The sequence below is a fragment of the Ammodytes marinus genome (assembly GCF_949987685.1).
Source record: "Ammodytes marinus genome assembly, chromosome: 9".
NCBI lineage: Eukaryota > Metazoa > Chordata > Actinopteri > Uranoscopiformes > Ammodytidae > Ammodytes > Ammodytes marinus.
In genome coordinates, this window is record NC_137213.1 from 15,566,289 (window position 1) to 15,590,190 (window position 23,902).

Genomic DNA, 23,902 nt, shown 5'->3' on the forward strand with positions numbered 1-23,902 from the left:
TATGTTTGTCATTTTAAAAACGTCCCCTGCATGGAAACAGAATAAAAAATTTGAAATGAGGATCAGTCATAACAACAACAACTGCGTGCCTCTGTAGCTCCTGGTTTTAAATCAGGGAGCACGATTGTGCCACGTGTGGTTAAACACATGACACAGGAGTCGAGGCCCAGCTCTGATAGAAACCGGCGGTGAGTTCAATGCTAATACATCCTCAGTGTAGGTTTATGAAAATACTGATGAATTGACCTCTCTTTTTCCTTGCCCTCGGTCACAACAGAGCAGATTTAAAAAACAACAACTGCTGAAGAGTCCTGAGATGTCAGACTGGCGGGCCTCCAAGGCAGAAATGCGGATACAATCTTGAGCAAGTCACAGTACGCTACGTTACGAGTTCCTCCAGGGATACCAGATGTTCAATATCATTGCATACTTCAAAAGTTGTTGAGGAGAAGCATGTTCCACGCCAAACCAGGATTTAGTTAAAAAAAAGTTTTTTTTATTGAATCTTTTTCAGATCAAAGAGATGGCCAAGAATCAACATAGAGGAATTCTTCAAAGGGAGACTTAATGCCGCAAGTTCACCAGATTGTTTCCCCGAAGCACCACAGGCGTCTGAACAGTCAGACATCACACATGCTTTCTCTTTACCCGTGTGCCTTCATTAAAATGTACCACAGTGCAGAAAGTGGAAGGCTTTTCTAGAAATAATGTCTGCCAGTTGAGCAGTACCTGGAAAATGAAGAAAAGGTAAACCTTGCAGTACTCTGAAAATGTAATCAAAACTTATATCAAATGTGAATATTTGAAAATTTTCTTCAATCTCTTATTGGGATGTACATCATTAAAAAAAGCACAAAACTGCATGGTATAATGAAGGTAATAGTTTCAGTCTATCTTATACACAATCTTGTTTCCTTAAATAAAATCAAAATAATAAGTGTCAGTCTTTTGGTGGGGAAACCCAGGGTTAACGGTTGACGATAGGGCTGGCAGTGCTGTAACATGTTCAGGGATTATACTGCTTTTGCATCCAAAATGAAAAGAAGTAATTACTCAAAAGCTTCATGACATAACTGCTCTGCCCTGGGATGTGCACAGTTACGCAATACCATTCACCCAAAAACCCTTTGGGCGAGGGTATGTCTTCAGATTGTACATACCGTATGTGCTCATGATACCAAAAGATAACATTGTTTTGAATTGACACGGAGGCAGTATTTCACTGATCATCGAGTCAGGAGCTAAAGCGCTGGCTGCTTTAGCAGAAAACCGCATTTTATCTGGTATATAATGAATACATTATTCGTTTGCAAGCATTAGAATTTCATATTCATTTCATCATGAAGGTCCTATGAGGGCAAGAAGAGAAAAAACTAAACTACATTTTTAACTCTGATCTTGTTTTTGATAAGACTCGATTGCCAGAAGGGAAAATCTGCAGCTGTCAGTTTGCAATAAGGTATGTTGCTTGCGTGGACAGCTGAGGCATACCAATCAAAACAGTTAAAAAATAGGCCTATCAACACTTAAAAGATCACACCGCAGGCTTTCCTATTGGAGTATGGAGAGCAGACATTGTCCTATAAAATCACCTTGAACATTAACCGACTTTCTATTTTTGACAGTCCACCGTGGCCCCAAGTGGTGTCCAACACTCCAGCCCCTCAAATCTGTTTCAAGATGAGAAGACCAGAGACTCATCGGGGAGAATCAGCAGAGAGCATATTAAATGAAACTGGTATATAATCTGAGTACAGGCTGAATCGGTAAAGAGAACACTGCGCTTTGGTGTTTGGAGTGGGGGTTTTTTTTTTGGGAGAAAAATATATTCCACACTGCACTGTGAAGTGACCCAGAAAGATAGTCAGAACACATTCCTCTAACCCTGAGGCTTGGTAGCTCAGTGCAGAGGCTTTTACCGAGGCAATTTTTTCGCAGCCTGAGCCTCACCAAAAGAAAAAAAATGTATTTAAACTTTCATGGAGTCTTTTTATCAATGAGAACCTCTTATCAAGCTTTAAGGCTCAGACTAAGATCTAAGGTGGCTAACAAGGTGGCCTTGATATATACAAAACGACACAGCAGGTGTTGTGATCCGACCGATTTGTTTTTCCTATGAAAAAGGTGGAGTCAGCGATTCTGGAGAATTCTTGTTGTCAAAATCCCTTTTTGTCAAAATCAGTGAATATCTCCTCACCATCCACCAACTGTCTGCACTATGTGTTAGCCCAAAAGATTCAGTGTGAATACACAGCCTAGGCTCTGTAAACTCGTATGTAAACCATATCTAGCAACATGCCCGTTTACAAAGCCAGTGCAGATATTCACTGAATTTTGACAAAAAGCATTCTGAAACAGCTAGAGGTTCTCATCAGACGTCTGCCGTTCATGAGGAAAAATTTGCTCACATAATGAGTAGCACAGACGAAGATAAACATCAGATTATAACCACATGGTTGTTCTTTTGATGAATCTCCTGCCCAGTGTGATCTCTCCTGTGATACGAGCTCGCTGTGAGAACGTACTGAGCGCGATAAGTCATCCAACTGTCAGGCCCTCCCCTCCTACCTTTATGAGGTGTTGGCCTTTATCTGCCTAATATCACACCCCACACACACACACACACACACACACACACACACACACACACACACACACACACACACACACACACACACACACACACACACACACACACACACACACACACACACACACACACACACACACACACACACACACACACACACACACACACGCGCGCGCGCACGCGCGCGCACACACGCGCGCGCACACACACACACACACACACACACACGCACACGCACACGCACACACACACACACCTAATCAACAGTACGGTAAGTAAGGCATGGCAGACAACAGTGGAGACAGAAAGACAAAACGCAGAGTCAGAAAAAGTCAAGACCCCAAATCATAGCAACACAGCGGGAATCAGGGCTTTTCTGTTACGATCAACTTTGTCTCCATGAGATGGACATACAGTTCTGTTTGTTTTATTCAACACGGTCTACAAATGACCAACGATGCTCTCTGGGCAATTCAAATGAAAAACTCAAGGTGCCAGCTGTCAAAATCAGTAATAAATTCAGTCAACCATTGTATAACGGTTTTCTTATAACAAAAAAATGGTTTAAGGTTAGTTACAAAATCAAATGAGGTCAAATGCACAGCGCTATGAGCAATTTTCCATTTAAAAAACACAAATCAATAGTGGGTCTGTCTGGAGGTCATCCAAAGTCCAGACAGTTTCATGGATTAGGCGAACAGAGTAATTCATCGCAACAAAATACTCATAACAAGTGATCTTTCTTCCTTGGAAATAGGTGGGATTATGAGCAAACTGTTACCAAAACAGTCTCCAAATGATCATAATGTATTTACTTATTTATTTGTTATATATTAATAAAGATATTGCCTAAAGTAAAAATGCCATCAAACAGGACAGCTCAAATCCAGGACAAACTTCACTCTGTTGTTTGCTATTCAAATATGCACACCAGTTCTGTTCAAATCAATTAGTATTACTTCATAATAATAAAAAAACTAATAATAGACTTCTTTCGAAATTTGATCAGATAGAATTCAAAACTTTCAAAACACAGTTTTTGAAGATATTTGTATTTTTAGTATGTCTCATACATAACCTGGTTTCATTTGTTTTTCTTTAATGTGTTGCAGGTGTGCAATTGCAGTATAACATTCTAAATTGTCTTTAAAGCTGAATTATTCTGTTTTTTTACAACGTTGCAGCAGAACACCGAAAGCTGAGAATCAAGTTCAAATGATTTGTTGTGCCCTTTTAAAGCAGAAAAGGCTAGCACGAAAAGGAAAATTGTGCTAAACGTTGCCTAATTACACATCCAGAAGACAATGAAATCTGGTACGTTTTGAGTCAAGTTTCTGACCTGACAAAAACTCACATTTTCGGTCTTTACCTCCAGAGTTAAATATCTCGCTAAATGCTCCACTACGTAATGCACACACCAGCTACATTTTCCTGTCTGTCGTTTCCTTCTGAATAGATAGCATTCAATGGGTTTATCCGAGCTTTTTTTTTGTTGTTGCTGAAATGAGATGCCTGCTGTGGGAAAAACTGTATACCGAGAGCTAAAAGTGTACCTAAACAGTTTGGACTGTAAAAATCATAACAATGAGCTTGAAATTGATAAAAACGCTCTGAAGAGAGCTTCATTACTACATGCAACCACGTTCACCTTACTGTATTTAAAGTCCTTTGTTGCTAATGTAAAGATAAAGCAATAGTTAGTATTAGCTGAAAAATGTATTTGTGGGGCTTTAAATCACCAACGGAAGTGCAACATTCCATGTGGTTGAAAGATGCCTAAGCCACTCAATCATCTCTTCTCACTCTTTAAAAAGCTTGGTTCATGCTTCTTACTGAAATTGAGATGACAGTGTGTGCGGAGTTGTCGTGGCGTCATCGCGGTTAAAAAAAACCTGCCGAAGCAATGGTGCTGCTTGTAAGACTGTACAGCACCTATACAGCTTGAAACAATACTGATATTCCACTTGAAGATATGCTTGTTGAAGGTCATAATCCACCATCACCCTGCCATCAAAAGGGATTGTAAAGTACAATGGGGGAAAAAATTAAATTATTTGGAGACAGCGGCATTTTGCATACAAAACAAGTGGATAACAAAAGCGTGGATGAGAGTTATTTCACTCAAATCCGCTGTGCTTTAAAACAATTGTGACAAAAAAAAATCCCTTTTGTTGCTTCACCACAACAGGGGATATGTTGTTATCATAGGCCATGCAGCAATGAACAGAAAACTTGTCCATGCATTTTTTTAATCAAGTATGCTCTCTCTACTAAAATACAATTTAAAAAAACCCCGTAAAGGACCATGCAGTGGCTCCAATACAAACTACAGCACTCTGGGACCAGTCATAGACAATGCTTAGCTGAAATTTAAATTCAACCAAAAAGTCAAAGACAGGGTTTGTGCTAAGGAATAATTAGGAGACAGACAGCACAGCAAAACATGATCAAATCAGACATAGAATGATCCATTCTATCAACTAACACCTGGAGAACATCAGCACTTCCTGTCAATCTTTCTCGTTCTGAAACTCAGGTCTCTGTCACAGTCGCTCATGTCCTACAAAAGTAAAAAGGTCCTCTAACTTCCAGACACACACACACACACACACACACACACACACACACACACACACACACACACACACACACACACACACACACACACACACACACACACACACACACACACACACACACACACACACACACACACGACTGACAAACTGTCTCCTCCTGTCCGACAAAAAGGAAATAAACACAGCCAGCATCTGAAGAGAGCGTGTCCTTCACTGGCCCCTGACAACACTGGCTGGGCCTGCTGCTAGATCAAAGGAACTCCAAAGAGACCTCAAAACATGAAACTCCGAACGCTGCACTTTTGGCTGAATCAATTCGCTGCATTTTCAATCACCCTGGAGGATGAACTAAATTTTATTTTTTTTCTCTCGGACAAAAGGATACACGCTGAATTCCAATTCCCACAGCCAAACAGGACATAAAATAACAGGAACGTGGGCTTTTTATGATACACGTGGCACCTGCATGTCTTCATTTTTTGTGTGTATGTGTGCTTATAGTAGTATGTAGTATTAGCATACATTTTTCAACTATTGTATTCCTTTGTGATTTTCTATTATTTTCTGTACACGTGACATCTATTGCATGATGTCCATCTTAGGGGAGCGATCCCTGAGTTATTTGTCATTCTAGCTAAGGGTCCTAGGGCAGAGCGTGTCATACTGTACTTCACTGAATGTGAAGCCCACTGAGGTAAATGTCTATTTTATGATATTGGGCTAACCAAATAAAGCTGATTTGATTGGGTTTGACTTATGTTTAAAATGCTATAAAATAAGGAAATAATGACAGAATGTACCGGCAGAGGTCTGCTTGAACTTGTCGCTCTTCTTCTTCCTCCATTTCCAGGGCTTGAGGAGGCGTCCCAGAGTGGCGAACTTGCTCCGACGACGGCTGGGCGGAGTGTGGTGTGTGCCGGAGAGCGCGGACTCGGAACGCATGGTGGCCAGTCTCTCTACCTCCTCAGCTGCAAAAGGAACAAAAAAAAAAGACAAACAGGGTCAGGTTTAGGTCAGGTTGATATTCAGCATCTAGAGACATTGTTGCTTTACAAAAAGATCCGAGCAGCAGAAATCTGTGCCAAGAGCAGCTTCCTGAATTCTCTAGTAACAAAGATGAAGGCTGCAAGAGTATATAGGCTCAATGAGACAAACCTGCGTATCAGATAGAATTACGCAGGATACGCTCCCGAGTGGAAACAGTTTGAGGCCGCGTCACACTGAGCAGGCGGGCTTTAGCTTGCCAAAACACACTCAACTAGACTGATAAGCATCACAATAAAAGGAGAAATCGTTCTACTCCTCACGGGATGATCACAAGGCCCAGCCCTCTGGACCTTTGCGTAAAGTTGGACATCAAAAGCTAATAAGTTAAGCAGCATTGTTTGTGCTTGTGGTGATCAGATCTAAAAACCGTTAAGAATGCCAGCAGCAAATCAACTGTGTTGTGCCATGAGTGATCTAACTTGTTCTACCCTCCATATAGAGCTGAACAAATTGAACACAGACACTAAAGTAAACCAAGTAACATGCCTTGACAGCACCAACAGACCAGCACATTTTTCAATAAAACAGTAACTGAATTCTTTTTACACCTAAATTATTTCGGCACTCATGGGACCATAACAAATGCTTCAAATTCTGAATTTCCCGTCCATACGGTATAGGCAGTGGCCCCTTGGTTCCTCTTTCATTTCCATACAGAAATAAAGAAATAAAAACTTGCAGGGCTTAAGATTGGTTTGAGAATTCTTCATCCATCACTTCTGCTACTGTTTCGGGCAAACTCGCGTAACGATTTACACTTGCAACAATGGCATACTAGTCTTCATCCCAGGGTTATAAAGATTTCTCCCCAGCCTCGCGGGAGCAACGATAACCTGACTTTGGCAACTATGAAAGCAATCGTTTCCCCCCTCACTTACACAGGCACTGTCTCTGCAGAGTGAATGGACACTATTGGCAGCCACAAAAAGGTAGCAAAGGATTTCTAAAATGTATTTACAAAGTGTCTGATTTTGCTACAGAGTGCAAAACAAAGGGTTGAATGGTGATTTAAGTATGTGTATTTAACACTAATTAAATACATCACTTAACAAGGCCACCATTTCATGCCTGCAGTGACCTCTCCCGCTGCGTGTCGTATCAGCTGTCAGTGTCACTCACCACATGGCATCACATCACGCATGATATGCTGTCAGGGAATGTTCTGGTTTGCCTTTTTTTTTAATATAGATTATTTTAATATAATTACATCACATTTACCATGTTTTCCAACAAAAGACACACACACTGACACACACACACTTTGCAGGCCACTTGCCTCCCCCCTGGGCAATAGCACAATAAATAATGTGACAGAAATGCAGTGCTAATCAGTTCCCACAGACCGTCACCAACTTGAAAAGCTCCGGTGCCTCAGAGCCGACCATCTTAGCAGTCCTTCAGCCACACCACCACTCACTCTCTCTCTCTCTATAAATAGCCCCACAGTCAATGCTGCTATACTGCTCAATGCTAATAGAATCCAGTATAGAGAATCAAATGACTTCATTAGGAGTCCACCAGCTCCAGCTAGATAAAGACTGGAAGACAAAGATTAGCCAAGTAAACACCCCTCTCTAGAAGATTGAAACACTTTTAGTAACTCCAGAAAAAGAGAGGCTTACAAACTGAACGCTACAAATCCTATACGCATATGGACATATGTATTATATTGACAAAAGGAGCATTCTATTTTAAAAACTAAAACATTCTCTCAAAGGGTTGGGGGGAGGGGGTGTCTGGATTGGTGCAAAAAGACTGATGTTCCTCATATGGTCTGTTTAAGTACCTAATCTCTTTAGCTTCACTGAACCAATTTAAAAAAAAAAGCAGAAATCACTAAATCAGAACAGTCTTGAATTGAAGTGCCTGGTGATGGACCTCATCAATCAATCCGTCAGGGGAGAGGCCATCTGCACAAGTAGTGGAAAAGGAAAGGAGAATAACTATTGTGTTGTGGCGTCTTCTAAGCCGGTGATCGTTCTGTGACATCACACATTTAGATCCTTAAAGGTGTTACATCTACATTCTGCACTGCATATCTCAACAAGCTCGTGTGGCTGGTTTTAATTTTTTTTTAAAACTTGTTTTCATACCAAGATGGCTGAGTGATGATGTAACGACACAGAACTGGAAACGGCTTAGTGCAAACAGCATGCACAGTTGCCTGCCATTTTAATGACAGCTATAGGCTAAAATAGGTACATTGAAGAAATACCTAAGCTTACCACATAAAAATTAAGTTTTTTTATAAAGCAAATCAACAAGTAGCAATTCAATCTAGATGAAGTTGACCCAGTTTCCATAGCAGCAACATTGAATCACTGTCCGCTTTGTGTTGTGTTAAAAAAAAGCTGGCCTATACGCTCGCCCACTTTAAAATGTAAATACAGAATATTAACACACACGCAGACACACAAAAGTAGACGCAAAGCAGACATGATGGAGCGTCAGATGTGGTTGACAGACGTGCATCTAGGAGCCCACGGGCATGACAATCGCCGGATAATGAAGGGGAGTGTATCCTGGATGGCAATTACCGCAGGGCTATGATGTGCTACTATGGGCGAAACCATGCAGGCTCGAGCCTATATTTACTCACCATCCTGCGTGTCGTTCCCGCGACTGCAATTGCTGCAAATGTGCTTTATCTCCTTGCCGATGTGACAGTGGATGTTAAATGGCATGGTGTTGTTGTTGTGGTTGTGGTGCAGATGCTGGCCGCCGCCGTGCCCCTTATTCTTGTTGCTCAGAGACATTATTTTGACCAAGCTGAACGCCTTTTTCTTAGGTTTCTCCACCGCCACGGGCGTATGCGCTCGGCAGCCCGGGGCAAACCAAGTGCCGTGCATGATGTTGGGCGCAGGATCCACCGCCGGGTAATTGACCGTCTTGTACATTATTGGGACGCAAAAAACGGGTTGTGACGCGGTGGTGTGGGTTTAAAATCAAAGGGCCATCAATCGAGTCCTACCTGAGCAATACGGTAGCAGCAGTTGATTATCTCTGCTGTATTCCCCACACCTTACCTGAGATCGTAAGCTACTTGGTCGCGCTATGCAAACGTTGCTGCAGCCGCGAAAAAATAACAGCACTGCATGCCAGATCCAAGTGAGCTAATAATAAAAACAGAGATTGAGAGAGTAGTGAATGGCAGTGAGGACTACCTCTCTCTCTCCCTCCTCCCAGAGCTGTGGACTGCAGTCGGTTGTAGCTAATCCACGATTAGTGGAGCTGAGCGGCGAGCGCCTGTGATTGGCCGAACGGTGCGCTCATCTAATAGGCCGATGTGAACGGAGGAAAAGTTGCCCGTCTGATTGCCTAATAGGATTTATTTATTTAGAAAGTTACATCATATGACAGAGGCTTTCTGTGTTTAAAGACATCTGATTGCTGCATTCAAGAAATACACATTTAAAAACACCATTATGTGTGTTGGGGGGAGGAGGGGAGACAGAAAAAAAAGCATAATATTTGTAAAATTTAAAAAATAAAAACAGTGAATTATGATGTAATAATTCATATAAAAATGCAACATAGTTATTATTCATTCAGATGAGTTGCTAAATGATCAATATAATCTAATCTGAAAGCATGTAGCCATGCTAAACTAAGGACGTGAATAAAGCATAAAGTATAAACAGTTGAAAAGGGGAAAATTAGATGGTTTGAAAAGTCCAAATGAAAGTGGAAAAAATACTGAGAGACTGTCTGCTACGGACTTGGTTGAACTTGTTTCCTGCAGGCAGGTCACTGTAGTAGTGAGCCCTGACCTCAATCCTAATGGCTTAATACAGAGGGGAGTGGACCAAAAACAGAACACCTGAATCTTAAGTTGTCCATAATAGAGAATTGTTTGTCTGAAAGGAAGAAACTGAACCATGTTAATATGCCAGTGATACCAGCCAGGTGAGTAGAAAATAACTGTAAAAAGTTTGTATTGTCTTCCTGAAATAGTGAACATAAACTGTGATATCTCTAATCAAAGCCCGGTTTATGTCTGAGAGATCTACAGCTAATGACATTCAATCCAAAACAATACCTAGTCCTACACGTATAGCTACATCAATCATTTCATCATTTTTCACAAATAACTTCCAATGCAAAGCAAATCAAGAATTTGTCCTCAACATTTATCCGCCCTTTGACGTGCCTTTTGCATAACTAATTACTGAGGCCAGAAGATTACTGTAAGTGAGATTTAGGATGTCTATTTAAAAGTGCAACAGGGACAAATGGGGTGAATGTCAAAATGACAAGACTCTATTTAATGTGGGAATAATAACAGACCAGAGTCCAGAGAATTAAAATCAAAGAAAGGAAACACAGCAAAGGGACCCTTAATCAGTGAACCCGGCTCAGCCCGAAAGCGCTAGCAGGGCATTAAATATTCTTTCCTCATATCCCCCCAAAAAATCACAAACAGCCACTCGCTTAATCCCCCCTAAATTACTGGGCACAATTTGAGTTAATTGATAACATTAATAGCCAGTTAATGAGGCATTCATCATGGAAAAGATAACAGAACCCCATGGCATTTCCATCCAATACCATTTTCTGTACAGAGAGCAGTGAGTGGACTTGGGCTGCGGGGATGAGTATGTCCAATCAGTGAGCTGCTGCCTATGCCAGTGACATCAAAGCTCTCTCTGAAAAGAGGGACAGAGGCGCTCAAAATACTCCCACCACGGTGCAATGCAGTAACTGCCCTCGGTTGCCTCCTTTTTCATTGCAAAGTTTCACACTCTTGCATTCAAACACTTTGAAAGTCTAAGAAACTGGCTAAAAAAAAGAGCTATTTTATATAGGAAGAACAATTTTGCTACAATGAGTCAAGAGCTTAACACATAAAGGAGGAAAGGTCTTTGCCATGTAGAGGGAGATAATACTTTTGTGTGTGTCGTGAAAGAAAGTGTAAGAGGCTTTCAACACATGTTGGCGGTTTCACTGAAGCACTAGCACAGTGATAACTTTTCTCTGTCTGTTATTTAGTCTGCCGGTGTTGACCTCAAATTAAATCAAAAATTCTCAGTGCAAAGGTTCAGTGCATGTAATGGCCTGAAAATATTGTTGACTAAATGATTCTACATCTCGTTAAGCTGGAAGAAAAACACACTATGGGCCTCGTTTTCCTTTTATCATACTCATAAGGATCAGATAATAAGCTACAACACAGGTCATTATTCGGCAGCAAAGAAGACGGGGTTATGTAACGGTTGGGTCACAGGCAGAGCTGCTAATCGGTCCAGCTCATCACTTTGGGTTAAGTTTAGAATAAAGGTTTAGAATGGACATGCACAACTTAATATAAAATATCTTAACTTTAAGGGCTTAAATGTCCCTTGGAAGTGACACAAATTACACAAAAATCAGCTGAACACAACTCAAGTCCTTCATGTGGAGCAAGCGGTACACTTTCTAGAGCCACCTTGCAATTATACCTTTCTCAAAAAATGATTGAGAAGATTGACTTTTTTCATTTATGTTTTACTTTGAGATGCACCATTTTCACTTAAAAATTCACTTTTTACGTTCAGTTTCTGTGTGAAAAGTTGTCTAATTTTTCATGAAATCCTCATATTGGAGCTGCCTTTCAAACACAAAGGATACTTTCCCATGATGGTTGACAATATACCTGTCAAAAACAGTCACGATAAACTCAAACTGGCACAGAAGGCTCACCCAAAACTGGTGAGAAGAATTTGCAAGTCCTCTTTGACTCACACCTGATGGATTTGTTGGCTGGTAGTGATGTTTCCATAAAGCCTCAGTAGATGTTAGTTCCTATGTTCCACTAAGTGAAAGCATGGTTTGTACCACACTTTACAATTAGAATACAAATTTGAGATAGACCGTAACACTGGTATCATTTTACATTGACATTGCCGTTTGTTTAATTTGTTTCGTTTTTTTCAATTCTGGTTTGAGCTGGTTTCCATTGAAGCAGTGCAGGTTTTAGGGGCTAAACAATTGTACAACTTCCGACTGAGGCAGCCTGTCACTACAAATCTGCTGTGCCCGATCTCCCTGTCTCTCTCCATCTCTTCCCATCTGTCATTCTCTCACTGCATTATTATCTTGTCCTACTCCCTCATAGCCCCACACACACACACACACACACACACACACACACACACACACACACACACACACACACACACACACACACACACACACACACACACACACACACACACACACACACACACACACACACACACACACACACACACACACACACACACACACACACACACACACACACACACACAGTAACACATTATGACAATATGAAAGAGAATTAATTGGATGGTAAAAGCGCAGTGCCTTGCCTCTTCCGCTTTTATTATTTGCTGTAGGGACATGGGAACGATAGTTATGCAATTATATAAGCTTTGAGGAGAATGACTACTCACAAATCTTTTTTTTTTTTGCATGCAGTTCTTGGCTCCACCTTCCGCGTTAAGCTAAATCTCCCTCCTGACAGACAGCAGTGCAGTGACATGATTATGTAAAAGTCCAAGGACTGTCTGCAACACTTCAGGAGTGAAACAGTAATGTCTTCATTTTGAAAAAAGAAAGCAAACATGGGCACAGAACAAGAGACAGACAAATGTCAAGCGTAGATAGAGATGCATCCACTTTTCCCTCTTGACATTAAAGCGCACTGAATATAATTCGGCTTAAATGTTCATAGAACTCTGTGGCAGACTGCCAGGGATGGTGGGAAGATGCTTGTATTCAAAAAGAACTGTAACCAGATGACTGCTTGCTTTTAATCACTGTTATAATTCATTCCTGCCTGTCTTTTCCTCTTTCCCTTCTATCTGTCTTACACCGTCTAAAAATGTCTCCTCTACTGCTGAAATACCAACACGTTTTGAATGCCGAGTTAACACGTACAAGAAAATAACATAACACAATGCCTGTATAACACAACATATAAGGCGGTACCTGATCATTTGTGAAATATAATAGGCTACCTTATAAAGACCAGTCATTGTAACTAAAAAGCTATGGAACATAACAAGCTGCCATTTTTTTTCCTAATTTATTAACAGTATATTTTTCCAATTTGGTTCAATAATTCCAGTTGTTTACGATGGATAACAACCAGTATCAACATTTGTTAGGCAGTATATTTTCATATACCTGCTGTTATTACATTTATGTCAGAAAGAAGGTATGTATTTCTTCTAATTTAGCTATGTATGTGAGCTAAATTAGAAGAAAAAAAGTAGGCTATGCGTGTGATGATTAATAAGTGCCACTTATACGATAATGTTATCGTAACAGCTTTCACACGGTTTTTAATATAGTGAGTTGCAACAACAGTCCCCAAAATCTCAACAATGTCAATAATGCCAGTTGAATGAGGTCACTCCATTTCAGAGTTGCCCAGCAGACCCGATGATACAATGATCCCATCTAGTGGCCGCATGTGGTCACAATAAAACTTCATAGCACACTAATCAAATGATAGACTTAGATTAAATTCTGCCTCATGTTCCTGTTTTATAAAAATAATATAAAAATCGATCAACACTTCGTACTGTGCATTCTAAATGCCATGAATGTTATTATGATAACTACAATGTATTAGGCTATACCAACAGAGCTCATATTAAATATACCTATTCTTCGGAAGCATTAGCGTTCACCAGGTCAACCCCTATTAGTAGTAGTGAAGTAAAATTATAGAAATGGGTATACAGGAAAAAGGAAAAAGAATGGGGATTGAATGAAATAGGAGTTAAAGCAAATAACTAACTTACAAACAGTTATCAAAGTTATCTAAAAGTGTTCACAGATGGATCCAAAAACAAACAGGAATGTGTGGGGATTGGTGTGTATGTCCGTGAGTTTAAAATCTCTGTATCTAAACAGCAGAAGTAGTGGCAGTTTTATAGCATTACAGTGGGTTGAATATTTAAGAACTGATATAGTAGTGGTCTGCACTGATGCTCTATCTGTCCTGGAAAGCATCAAGTCAACAACATATGTTAGGGTATACCCGATTATTGAACTGCAGCATAGTTTGCTGGGAAATTCACAGGGGTGGTGTTGATGTACAGTTTGGGTTGGGTTCCAGCACATCAGGGAGTCAAAGGGAATGAGGCAGCAGACAGACTGGCAACAACAGCATTACAAAAGGACATCACATTATCCATTTGGAAAAGGAGAAGGAAAAGCAGTTATTAAGAAAAAAGGATTGGAGATATGGCAGAAAAGATGGGAAGAAAATCAGAAAGGAAGGGGGTATTATAAAATGCAATAGTTGGTCATAACAAAGAACTATACAGAAAGAAACAGAAGCGAGGGGGTCATCATAGCAAGGCTCACAGTGGATCACACAGCACTAAATGGCTCGTTGTTTATCATGGGGAAAAGACACACTGACAAATGTGAGAACTGTGACGTAAAATAAAATGTTCCAAGTATGAATTGCAGAGGGAAATATTGGCAAAGTCAGAGAGACAGAATGGGAGTGGAATCTGATGGGGATACTGGGATCAGAAGGAAAGGAAGAGGGGAGTTTTTGTGTGATACAAGGTTGGTGGATAGAATAGGCCTATATATTCGTTTTGTTATGTGTTTTCTTTTTGTTAAGCTTTACAGTAGGTAAATGATATTTCGTTTCACACTCTTGTACAGTAGGTGGCGGTATGCACGTTAAAGTTGTTTGCAATCCGCACTAAATTCAATATGGTCGAGGAAGAAAAAGCCGTTCCTACGTAACGTCCGGTGCGTCGGGCGCATGCGTCAGGGAGAAAAAGCCATCTTCAAAGTGTATCGTGTCTATGGACATAACACCAACATGAGCACGATATTGACGGAACGCGGTGAGTGTTTAACTCTCTGCTAAACCTTAACGCCATGCAAAAGTGTATCGTTTAGTGTGATGCATTTTGACACAAGAAAGAGGTGTCTCCACACTGTAACAGTTGTAATCCTCACGCTAGCATTTGTTTTCCTCAGGCTCCCTTCCCCTTCCCCTTTCTTCCCTCCGCCTGCTCGTGCCCCCTCTGCAGCTCGTGTCCGCGGCCCTGTTGCAGATAGTAAAGCAGGGGGATGTCATACACTATGGTCTGCTGGAGGACTTCGTTACCACGGTGTTGGAAACAATCCCCGAGCTGCTCAGTCACCAAGAGAGAGTCCAACTCCTCATGGGCCTACGTGCTAAGGTCAGAATAAGATACAGAGCATTGTCCCTGTAATTCTGTAATAATGCTGCGATTAGAGATGAAAGAGTATGCACTATAGATCTGCAGCTGTGGACTGAACAGCACAACTTTGAAGTAGGCTACTTAACTTGAGTTTTTTCTTGTCCTGCTGCTTTATAGGCTACTTCCACACTATTACACTTAAACGCAAATATTGTATTTTGTTCTCTACTTAAATATGCTTTCACAGTAAAAGTAGTAGGTAGATAATAAAGAAGATTAAAAAACACAAAAGCTATTGATATTTTATAAAAATAGGGTAATTTTTTAGCCTGGCACCGCCCGCATACCTACTTACGGCCAATTTTCATTTTACTTCAGTAGTCAGTCTGGGGCTGCTGTGTATTCATGGGTTCCTGCCATGGACCTATAAAGAAAGGGTTCCTGCTCGAACCGATTTCTTGCGGTCCAATCATCGAACAGAGCGACTGGCTGAGAATGATGACGTTGAAGTCACGCGCCAGTTTCAGTTGAAGTCAGAAGCCGGCTCATGACATACGTCACGACCAAATGTTATGCGATTGGTTGGCTGATTCAGAGTGGCACTGGGCAGATCTAATAGTATTACACTTCAACAGACAGACCCGCCTCCAAGTGAGTAAACGTTTGTCAATAGAGCAGTTCCTGACCTACAAATGAAATGAAGTATGATGGTCTAGTAGGACCAGACTAGTGATTTTTGACTGTCTCTCTTCAATATCAAAGTAGTTAAAATGAGCTTGTCCTCAACCAGCTACTAGCATACATTAAGATGCTGCAAACTATGCATCATTAATAGGCTACTATGTAGAAGAGTTACTCTTACTACAGCTCATACCCTATGATAATTGTTTTCACTTAAGTACAATGTCATTATGCACATTTGAACCAAATAACATCATTAGCGCTGCACATTCTGCTTCATTCAGACTGAAGAAGTGCAAGTATAAGGGAGGGGATGCATTAAAATAAGCCTACTTACAGGTTTTATGTTGTGGGTATAAAGACTGCACTTAAGCTACAGTGTAACTTTTTCATATAAAATAATGCCGGTTATGTTCAAGCCATTTCCAAATTGACACTAAGTTGTTTAAGCATATCTGCTCCACACAACTCTCTCTTTACGCCTCGTTTCCACATACGTACATTCTCGTATGCGATCCAACCGTCTCCGACCGAAAGTCCATTCATTCCTATGTGAGTCTCCGTAATGTCCGTTTTGCGTCCGAAACTCCTCCCCTCCGTAATATTTCTGTCCGGTATGTCCGTAATATACGTTCAAAAAATTGAACTTTCGCCGTGGTTTTACGGAGATACCGTATGAAAGTTTTGCTAGCTCGCTTGCTTTTGATTGTCAGTTTGAGTGAATAAAAAGACAAATTGTGAGTATTTTTATTTTCCTTTCCTCTATACTTCATAATTTTGATGTGAAATGGTTATAGCCTATTTTATCAGTTTAATATATCATATGTTTTACATACATAACAGTCTATCAGTTTGATCATTCGCTTTTATAACTAAATACTGTCAGTTTGAATGAATTAAAAGACAAATTGTGAGTATTTTTATATTCCACAGGACCGGTCTCCTAAACACTGACATTATCAGGCGTTCCCCCATCTTTTTTGCTGTCCGTAAATAAATTCATGTCCTTGCATAGAACACTAGCGACCCCTTCCGTAAATTTACGGAAGCATGTATACGAAAAACATACGTATGTGGAAACGAGGCGTTAAACTGGTGTCACCCTCCCCCCGGACCCTAGATGAGCTCAAGAAGCGGCCCCAACATTTTCAGTTGTTGATCCTACTTCTATGAAAAAACATGGACATACAGTAGAAATAATACAATCCATGTGTGGTCACCGTAGGCTTACATCATGTAGATGAGCCAACATTGTTGTTGTAATTACTCAGAATTCCTCACGGGGTTGACAGAAGTTCCACACTATACATCAGGTCGGCAATACGTCACCTAGACGGAACTCTCGTGACCACGCCCCCTTTGGGGGGAAAACAATACGGCTTACTCCATTGACACAGACAGCGCGATCATTCAAAATAACCCGTTATAGCTCAAATCTGCAATGTCCTGAGCTGTTGTGTGGTTTACTAAGTAAAAAACAAACATCATGGTTTTATTCCTTCGCCATGCCCCCAAAAATTCCCCTAAATAAGGTCTGTATGCGTTTAGGATCCTCCTTAAGCTTCCTAGATGGACTAGTGCTAGCTCTTTGTTTGTGACTAGTAATGTCCCCACCTTTCATGCTGTGTTGAGGAATTTAATGTATAAATGTATGTGTCGACTTTTAGAGTCAAAAAACAAACTAATAATTGCACTCACTGACACTAAACAGAGTGATACAAGGTTCTCCTCTGGGTTGTGGAAACATTGGAATCGATGCTTGTATGTATTTTAACTTGTGTTGTCATGTATTTGTATTGTCTTTTTATATGGAACGTTGAGTCCGGAATAAAGTGTTCATTCATTCATTCATTCATTCATTCATTGTATGACAGCAGGAAGCTCCTGGCTTCCCCTGTGCTCTGCATCCAGTGGGAGTTTGCCATCGTAAAGAGCCGTTAGGACCGTTGGTACAGTCTAGTCAAGGCATAGCGCTATAATATTAACATAGTAAGCATTATTACAGACAACAAAACTTAAAATAACAATTATTTCACGTGTAATCAGCTTACATAGAGACTCAGTGAGGTGAAGATATATATCAGGGCATGATATCTCTGGCCAATGGGTCGGATCATTGCGTCAGCTTGATGAGAGACTAAAAAGACATTGTTTTAGATTGACAAAATTAATCATTTATAAGTGTCTTTAACGTTATCCAGCTGGCAGAGTTGTTGTAAAGGATCTTGACATTGTGTCGGTCGGTCAAATTTTAACTTATTTACCTCTGATCGTTTTATTTTTGTGCTGTTTTGGACCGCAATTTTGCATTATAGTCAATGGCACGTTCAGTTTGTTTTCCCCCCAAAGGGGGCGTGGCCTGATTGCCGACCTGATGTATAGCTTTAACTGTTTGATACCTTGTTATTACATTTAAGTGCAACAACACCAAACCAAAAAACTGAAGTCACTTAATTCATTTAACCATGCAATTCTTATACGTATCAAAATGTGTAGTGTTTCAAGGGTACGTAGCCTAGAATACATGTGACAGCAAAAGAACGCCTTCTCTATAGTGTTCTGTCTCTTCTGCCAACAGGTGGTGCTAGAGCTGTGCCACAATGATTGTTCCGCCAACCCTCAGGCAATCCAGCTTCACCTGAGCAGAATGAACACCTACATGACACACCAGGATAAAGAGGTAGCTGCTCTTGTTTAATCTTCATCTCCTCTTCTTGTTATTTGTGTTGACTTTTATTGTTTTTTTTTAAATGTTCCCCATTTTTAAGACTTCCAGTTCTGAGGTAGAAGCACATGTGAAAAACTTCCTGAAGCTTGTTACCACTCTACTCGATGATAAATGCCAAAGGGATATATTTTATCAGGTGAGCTGGTTGGTACTTGACTTTTCATTATAAAGATCATGTCCTATGGGAACATGCAAAACACAAGAAATTGATTAATATCTCAGTTCCTATTACTATGCGGTGTGATTGAATCCAGGTTGGTTAGTATTTTTTTTTTTAGAATTGTAATGGTTTTTCTATTTATTCTTTAGAAAATCTTCCCAACACTTTTTGGCCCTGAATATGACTCAGCACTGCAGGCTCTAATGAGAAAATTCCTCTTCAATCTTCAGCAGCTGCTGCCTGTTCCAGACCTTGAACAAGTGGGTAACTGACAAACAGTTAGCCTGGTACAAATAAACCAAACAAAGAAAATCAATTGTTCCAGGTTTATCACTGCACTTTGTAGAAAATGTTTCAAAACTGTTTTAACTGACGTCAAAGTACACAAGGCAATTTGAGGGATGTTTTGAAAATGAAGATATTAAAATACAAATATGACAACACAGCTGAAGTACATGATTGAAGTCTGAGTCTTGGAAATAAATATTGACTGTTTTATTATTTTTTTCCAGACTTCCCTTTGGCTCAGTCTTACCACTTCTGTCTTGAAGGAGTGTGTAGATTTTGTGAATCAACCTGAGCCCCTAAATACACTCATTGAGCATCACAAACATCACAGGAACAATATTCCTGAAGGTAGTAATTCCAGCAATCTTTGTGTATCATTCATTATTTTCAGTTTTAGTTACTAAAAATAATTTGTCTTTTGTTTGTAAATTTTTTTCTAGCTTTTTCTTCCTCTGTGGATGACTGCATCCTTTCCAGCCTGTCCTATCACCTACAAAATGAGGAGGAGAAGGAAGGAGACACAATTGTCAAATCTGGATCTAAGTGTGTCTCGCAAGATTCTCAGAGAGAGACCTTTCTTGACAGTGAATCAGAAAATGATGAAGTAGAAGACTTTGAAGGGATTCATTCAGAATGTAAGGGAAGCGTAAGGAATGGACAGCAGCAGTGTGTTGATGAACTGTCTGAAGATCAGGGACCCTCTGGTGAGGTCATACTCCAACCTTCTAGTCTTGTTTGTCGTGTGTGCTGCAAGGTTTTCACCTACCAAAAGAGCTTTGACAAACACCAGACGATTTGCACGGTCGGTAGTATCAGATGGACCTCTCTTTGTCGTGTGTGCGGCAGGGTTTTCGCCTACAAAAAGCACCTTGACAAGCACCAGACGATTTGCATGGTCGGTGGTGTCCGAGAAACCTCTCTTGGCAGTGAATCCAAAAATGATGGAGAAGAGTTTAAGGGAAAAGTAAGGAATGGGCAGCAGCAGTGTGTTGATGAACCGTCTGACGATCAGGGGGTCTCTGTCAAGGCCATCCAACCTTTTGATGAAAGTGTGTCTAACGACGATGATAACCACCTGAATCAAAAAGGGTTTTGCCATTTGAAAACTGTCAGCAAGCCATTCAAGAGAACCTTCAGGTGTCTTTTTTGTGGCCAGGATTTTAGTTGCCTCTGGGACCTGAAGGAGCACAAGATCACCAATAGCAGTTGCTTTACAAACAGAATGGGAAAAGCAGAAAGCAAAAATCCTATACCAAAGACTTGTATTGAGAGTGATCTCAATCGTCTTCCAAACCATGAGCATTCTGATATTGACTTAAGTCTTGTTTGTCGTGTTTGCGGCAGGGTTTACAGGCACCCAAAGCACTTTGACAAACACCAGAAGATTTGCATGGTCAGTAGTACCAGCGAGACCTTTCTTGGCAGTGAATCAAAAATGACTTGTATTGAGGGTGACTCTTTCGGAAATGAGAGTGAGATTTCATCATCGGCATGTGCCACTACCCATAACCCATCAAATCTGAATAGTCTTCCAAACCTTGAGCATTCTGATATTGACTCTAGTTTTGTTTGTCGTGTTTGCGGCAGGGTTTACACCTACCTAAAGAACTTTGAAAAACACCAGAGGATTTGCAAACGTAAACGACAAGCAAAGACACAGCAAAGTTCTTCCATAAGCTCTGCCCATCAATCAAAACCAAACCATGTTTTCAAGACAAAGAAGTCCTTACACAGTGAAACCGAAAACAACACTTCAAATGTCGTACCCCTAGATTCCATACCTTGCGACACACCGCAAGAGCAAACAATTAAAAGAAGCAGTCGTGTCAAACAGTGCTCACTATGTGGGAAATTGTTTACAAGTTCTGCTGACTTGATGAGGCACATGAGATGTCACACTGAACAGAGTCCATACCTTTGTGCTTGTTGTGGGAAAGACTTTGGCAACTATGAGGACTATGAGACACATCAGGAAGGGAAACGCAAGGTTTCACACACGCATCCACAGGACATTCCCTCGAGCAACACAATTAAAAGGAATCAGGAGAATACAGTTGGTTCAAGTGGTGTAGCTCAGATCTCAATGATCCCAGATGCGCCTGCCCACTTGCAGGCATGTAGATCCCTTCTGACGTGTCAGTCATGTGGCAAGGGTTTTCATACCCACAAATCTTACAAAAAGCATCGGAGCAAATGTTCAAAAAGACCTCCTCGAAGGAAGCCTTGCGAACGGCCTCCAAATGTTTGTTCCTGTTGCGGAAAACAGTTCAAGTCAAAATATACACTGAGCAAGCATATGAGGAGGCACGCTGTACCACAAGGTGGTTACTTTTGCCCGGTATGCGGGAAGAATATCCATAATAAAGTGAACCTTAAATGGCATCTGAACAAACACAACGGGATAGTAGAACCCTTCCTCTGTGACACGTGTGGGAAAAGCTGGCCCAGCAAAGCTCAGCTCAGGGCTCACATGTTTCAACACACAGATGAAAGGCCTTACAAGTGTGAAATCTGTGGCGTGTCTTACAAGAGGCCAGACGTTTTGATGGCCCACCGCAGGTCCAAACATCTCCGGTTGCGGCCGTTCGCGTGCGAGGTCTGCAGCAAAGCCTTTGCGTTAAAGAGTAAGCTGAAACTCCACATGATGATCCACACAGGGGAACGACCATACTCATGTCAAAGGTGTGGCAAAACATTTCAGAGAATATATAGTCTAAATCAACACAGAAAAAAGGCATGTTGAGACTTTGTGCTGATTGTGGACTGTATTAAAACTGCCCAAGAGTCATGTGCCACACTCAATTCCAGCACGTAATACTACACCTACAGTCAGCTCCGTAAAAGATTAAGAGACCATTCCAAATGTTCAGTGTCTCTTGTTTTACACTTTAGAGGCATATTTGAGTAAAATGACCATTTTGATTTTATAATAAAACTACTGACAACATTCTACCAAATTCACAATAAAAATATTGTCATTTAGAGCATTTTCAATAAGTTATGTAGAGATAAAGATTTAGGAAAATCAAGACTGGTCTCTTAATTTTTTTCCGGGGCTGTATATAGCAAATTCTCTCCTCAAGTAATGTCTCGAAATGTATGATGGCTTTTATAATTAAGCTACAGATGTGTGAATAAACCACACAATTTCATCATATATTGTGAATGATTTTCCATCTGCAAAAAAATAAATTGCTTTGCTGCAGATACTGTGTCGAGTCAAAGTCTTTTCTAAAACGTGCCGACGTCAACAAGGTTTCTCTGATCGCCACAAGAAGCTCAGGGCTGTATGATAGAAGTAGGAGGAGGCAGATACTGTAGAGAAACAAACACTCCCAGGGCTATGTACTGCTGTAACTTTGGTTTTTACACGATTAAATAAACAAGGCCCATGAGTGCTTTTTCACCCATGGGAGTGGAGCTGAAAAAATGTGTCAACTGAAAATGAATTACTTTGATTATTGAGTAATCATTCGAGTAATTTCCCAAAGCAGAGTACAATACAGTGTACATGTCCAGCTTCTTTATTTGCTTCTCTTCATTGCATTATACAATTATAGATTAAATAATGTTTTAGGGTAATAATTGTCAACCTATTACTTTCACCATTGATTAATTAAAATGTTCATGAGCTGTAGGCAAGGTCTTTAACATTGGTTAGGGTGTGTAGTTTGCTTGTTAAAAGACTTCAATTAAGTGGCTTTCTGTTGAAATTAAGTGGCTTTCTGTTGATCCACTGATTGATTATCCAATACACTGTTGAATCCCTAGTGCATTTGCATTTAGCCATGTGCAGAAGCCTACTGGTGCAGAGAAAGCATTGATCCACCAGAGAGCAGTAGAGCTTCAGGGACTGCGTCAGCCAGACTGATTTATTTTATGGATCTCTTAAATTGATTCATTTTTAATTTTACAGACTGTGTCCCAAAAATTAAAATGGCGTTAGGTTTATAGCACATTTTACATATGCCAAATCGTTCATCTAACATCTATCATAACTAAACCGTGCAGATGCAAGGACATTCATGGCAGTCCTGTTCAATAAAAAGTGCAATCATCATGGGAAAAGGGAACACAGTATTCTGCTGCACAAACTGAGTCTTTTGAAAGGGCTGTGGACAGGATGTGCTATCCGAGGCTCATTTTGAGTTAACAAGAGGATGTTTATACACTCACAGAATTACACAACTAGAGAGTAAGCAAGTGAAAACCGAAAGAGAAGAGATTCTACCAAATGAAAGTGATCTACAGTGGGCTCTGCAACACTTAATCGTAGGCAGACTGTGCCACTCCTGAGGGATGGAGTGGCTTGTCTGTCTGCAGAGACAGCCGGATTTTTCTCTGTCTGAAACCTCCATCTGTCCACTCTCTCTCTTGATGAACAGCACGGCATGGAGTGGACTATCAACTGAAAAGCTTAGGCTCTGCCCCTCTGGCCTCATCTGACTCTGCTGAGGTTAAGACTAATATCTCCTGCTTCCAGGCACAGGTAGCTCAGCGTTATATAAATCTAATTTCTTGTCATCTCTTTTTTGCCACTATTTAAAACCCCCCAAAATAATAATACAAATACCAGTCTGTTTTGACTGTCAAGCAAAACAAAAATAGGAAAACTAAACTTTGTCATGTTTTTGTGTGTTACCACTGGGAATCTTCAAAACCTAC

At 40.6% G+C, this 23,902-nt stretch overlaps 2 protein-coding genes across 2 annotated transcripts in view; one reads left to right on the forward strand and one right to left on the reverse strand.

Moving 5' to 3' along the window:
• The window catches only part of LOC307255359 (phosphatase and actin regulator 1-like), a gene marked incomplete at its 3' end in the record, with an annotated part of 29,224 nt that extends 19,892 nt beyond the window's left edge, over window positions 1–9,332 (reverse strand). The window contains exons 1-2 of the mRNA XM_080034041.1: window positions 8,816–9,332; window positions 5,970–6,137 (exon numbers count right to left, since the gene is read on the reverse strand). Of these exons, the coding sequence (XP_079890167.1) occupies window positions 5,970–6,137; window positions 8,816–9,113 (466 nt within the window). The 5' untranslated portion in view covers window positions 9,114–9,332. The remainder of the gene's footprint in view (window positions 1–5,969; window positions 6,138–8,815) is intronic.
• A 5,658-nt stretch (window positions 9,333–14,990) lies between these two features.
• Window positions 14,991–22,412, forward strand: LOC307255093 (uncharacterized protein). Its single transcript, XM_080033700.1, has 7 exons — window positions 14,991–15,056; window positions 15,193–15,398; window positions 18,640–18,741; window positions 18,830–18,925; window positions 19,099–19,209; window positions 19,462–19,585; window positions 19,678–22,412. Exons 1-7 carry the CDS (start codon window positions 15,032–15,034, stop codon window positions 21,978–21,980), a joined length of 2,967 nt encoding a protein of 988 aa, XP_079889826.1. The 5' UTR covers window positions 14,991–15,031; the 3' UTR covers window positions 21,981–22,412.
• The last annotated feature ends 1,490 nt before the right edge of the window (window positions 22,413–23,902 follow it).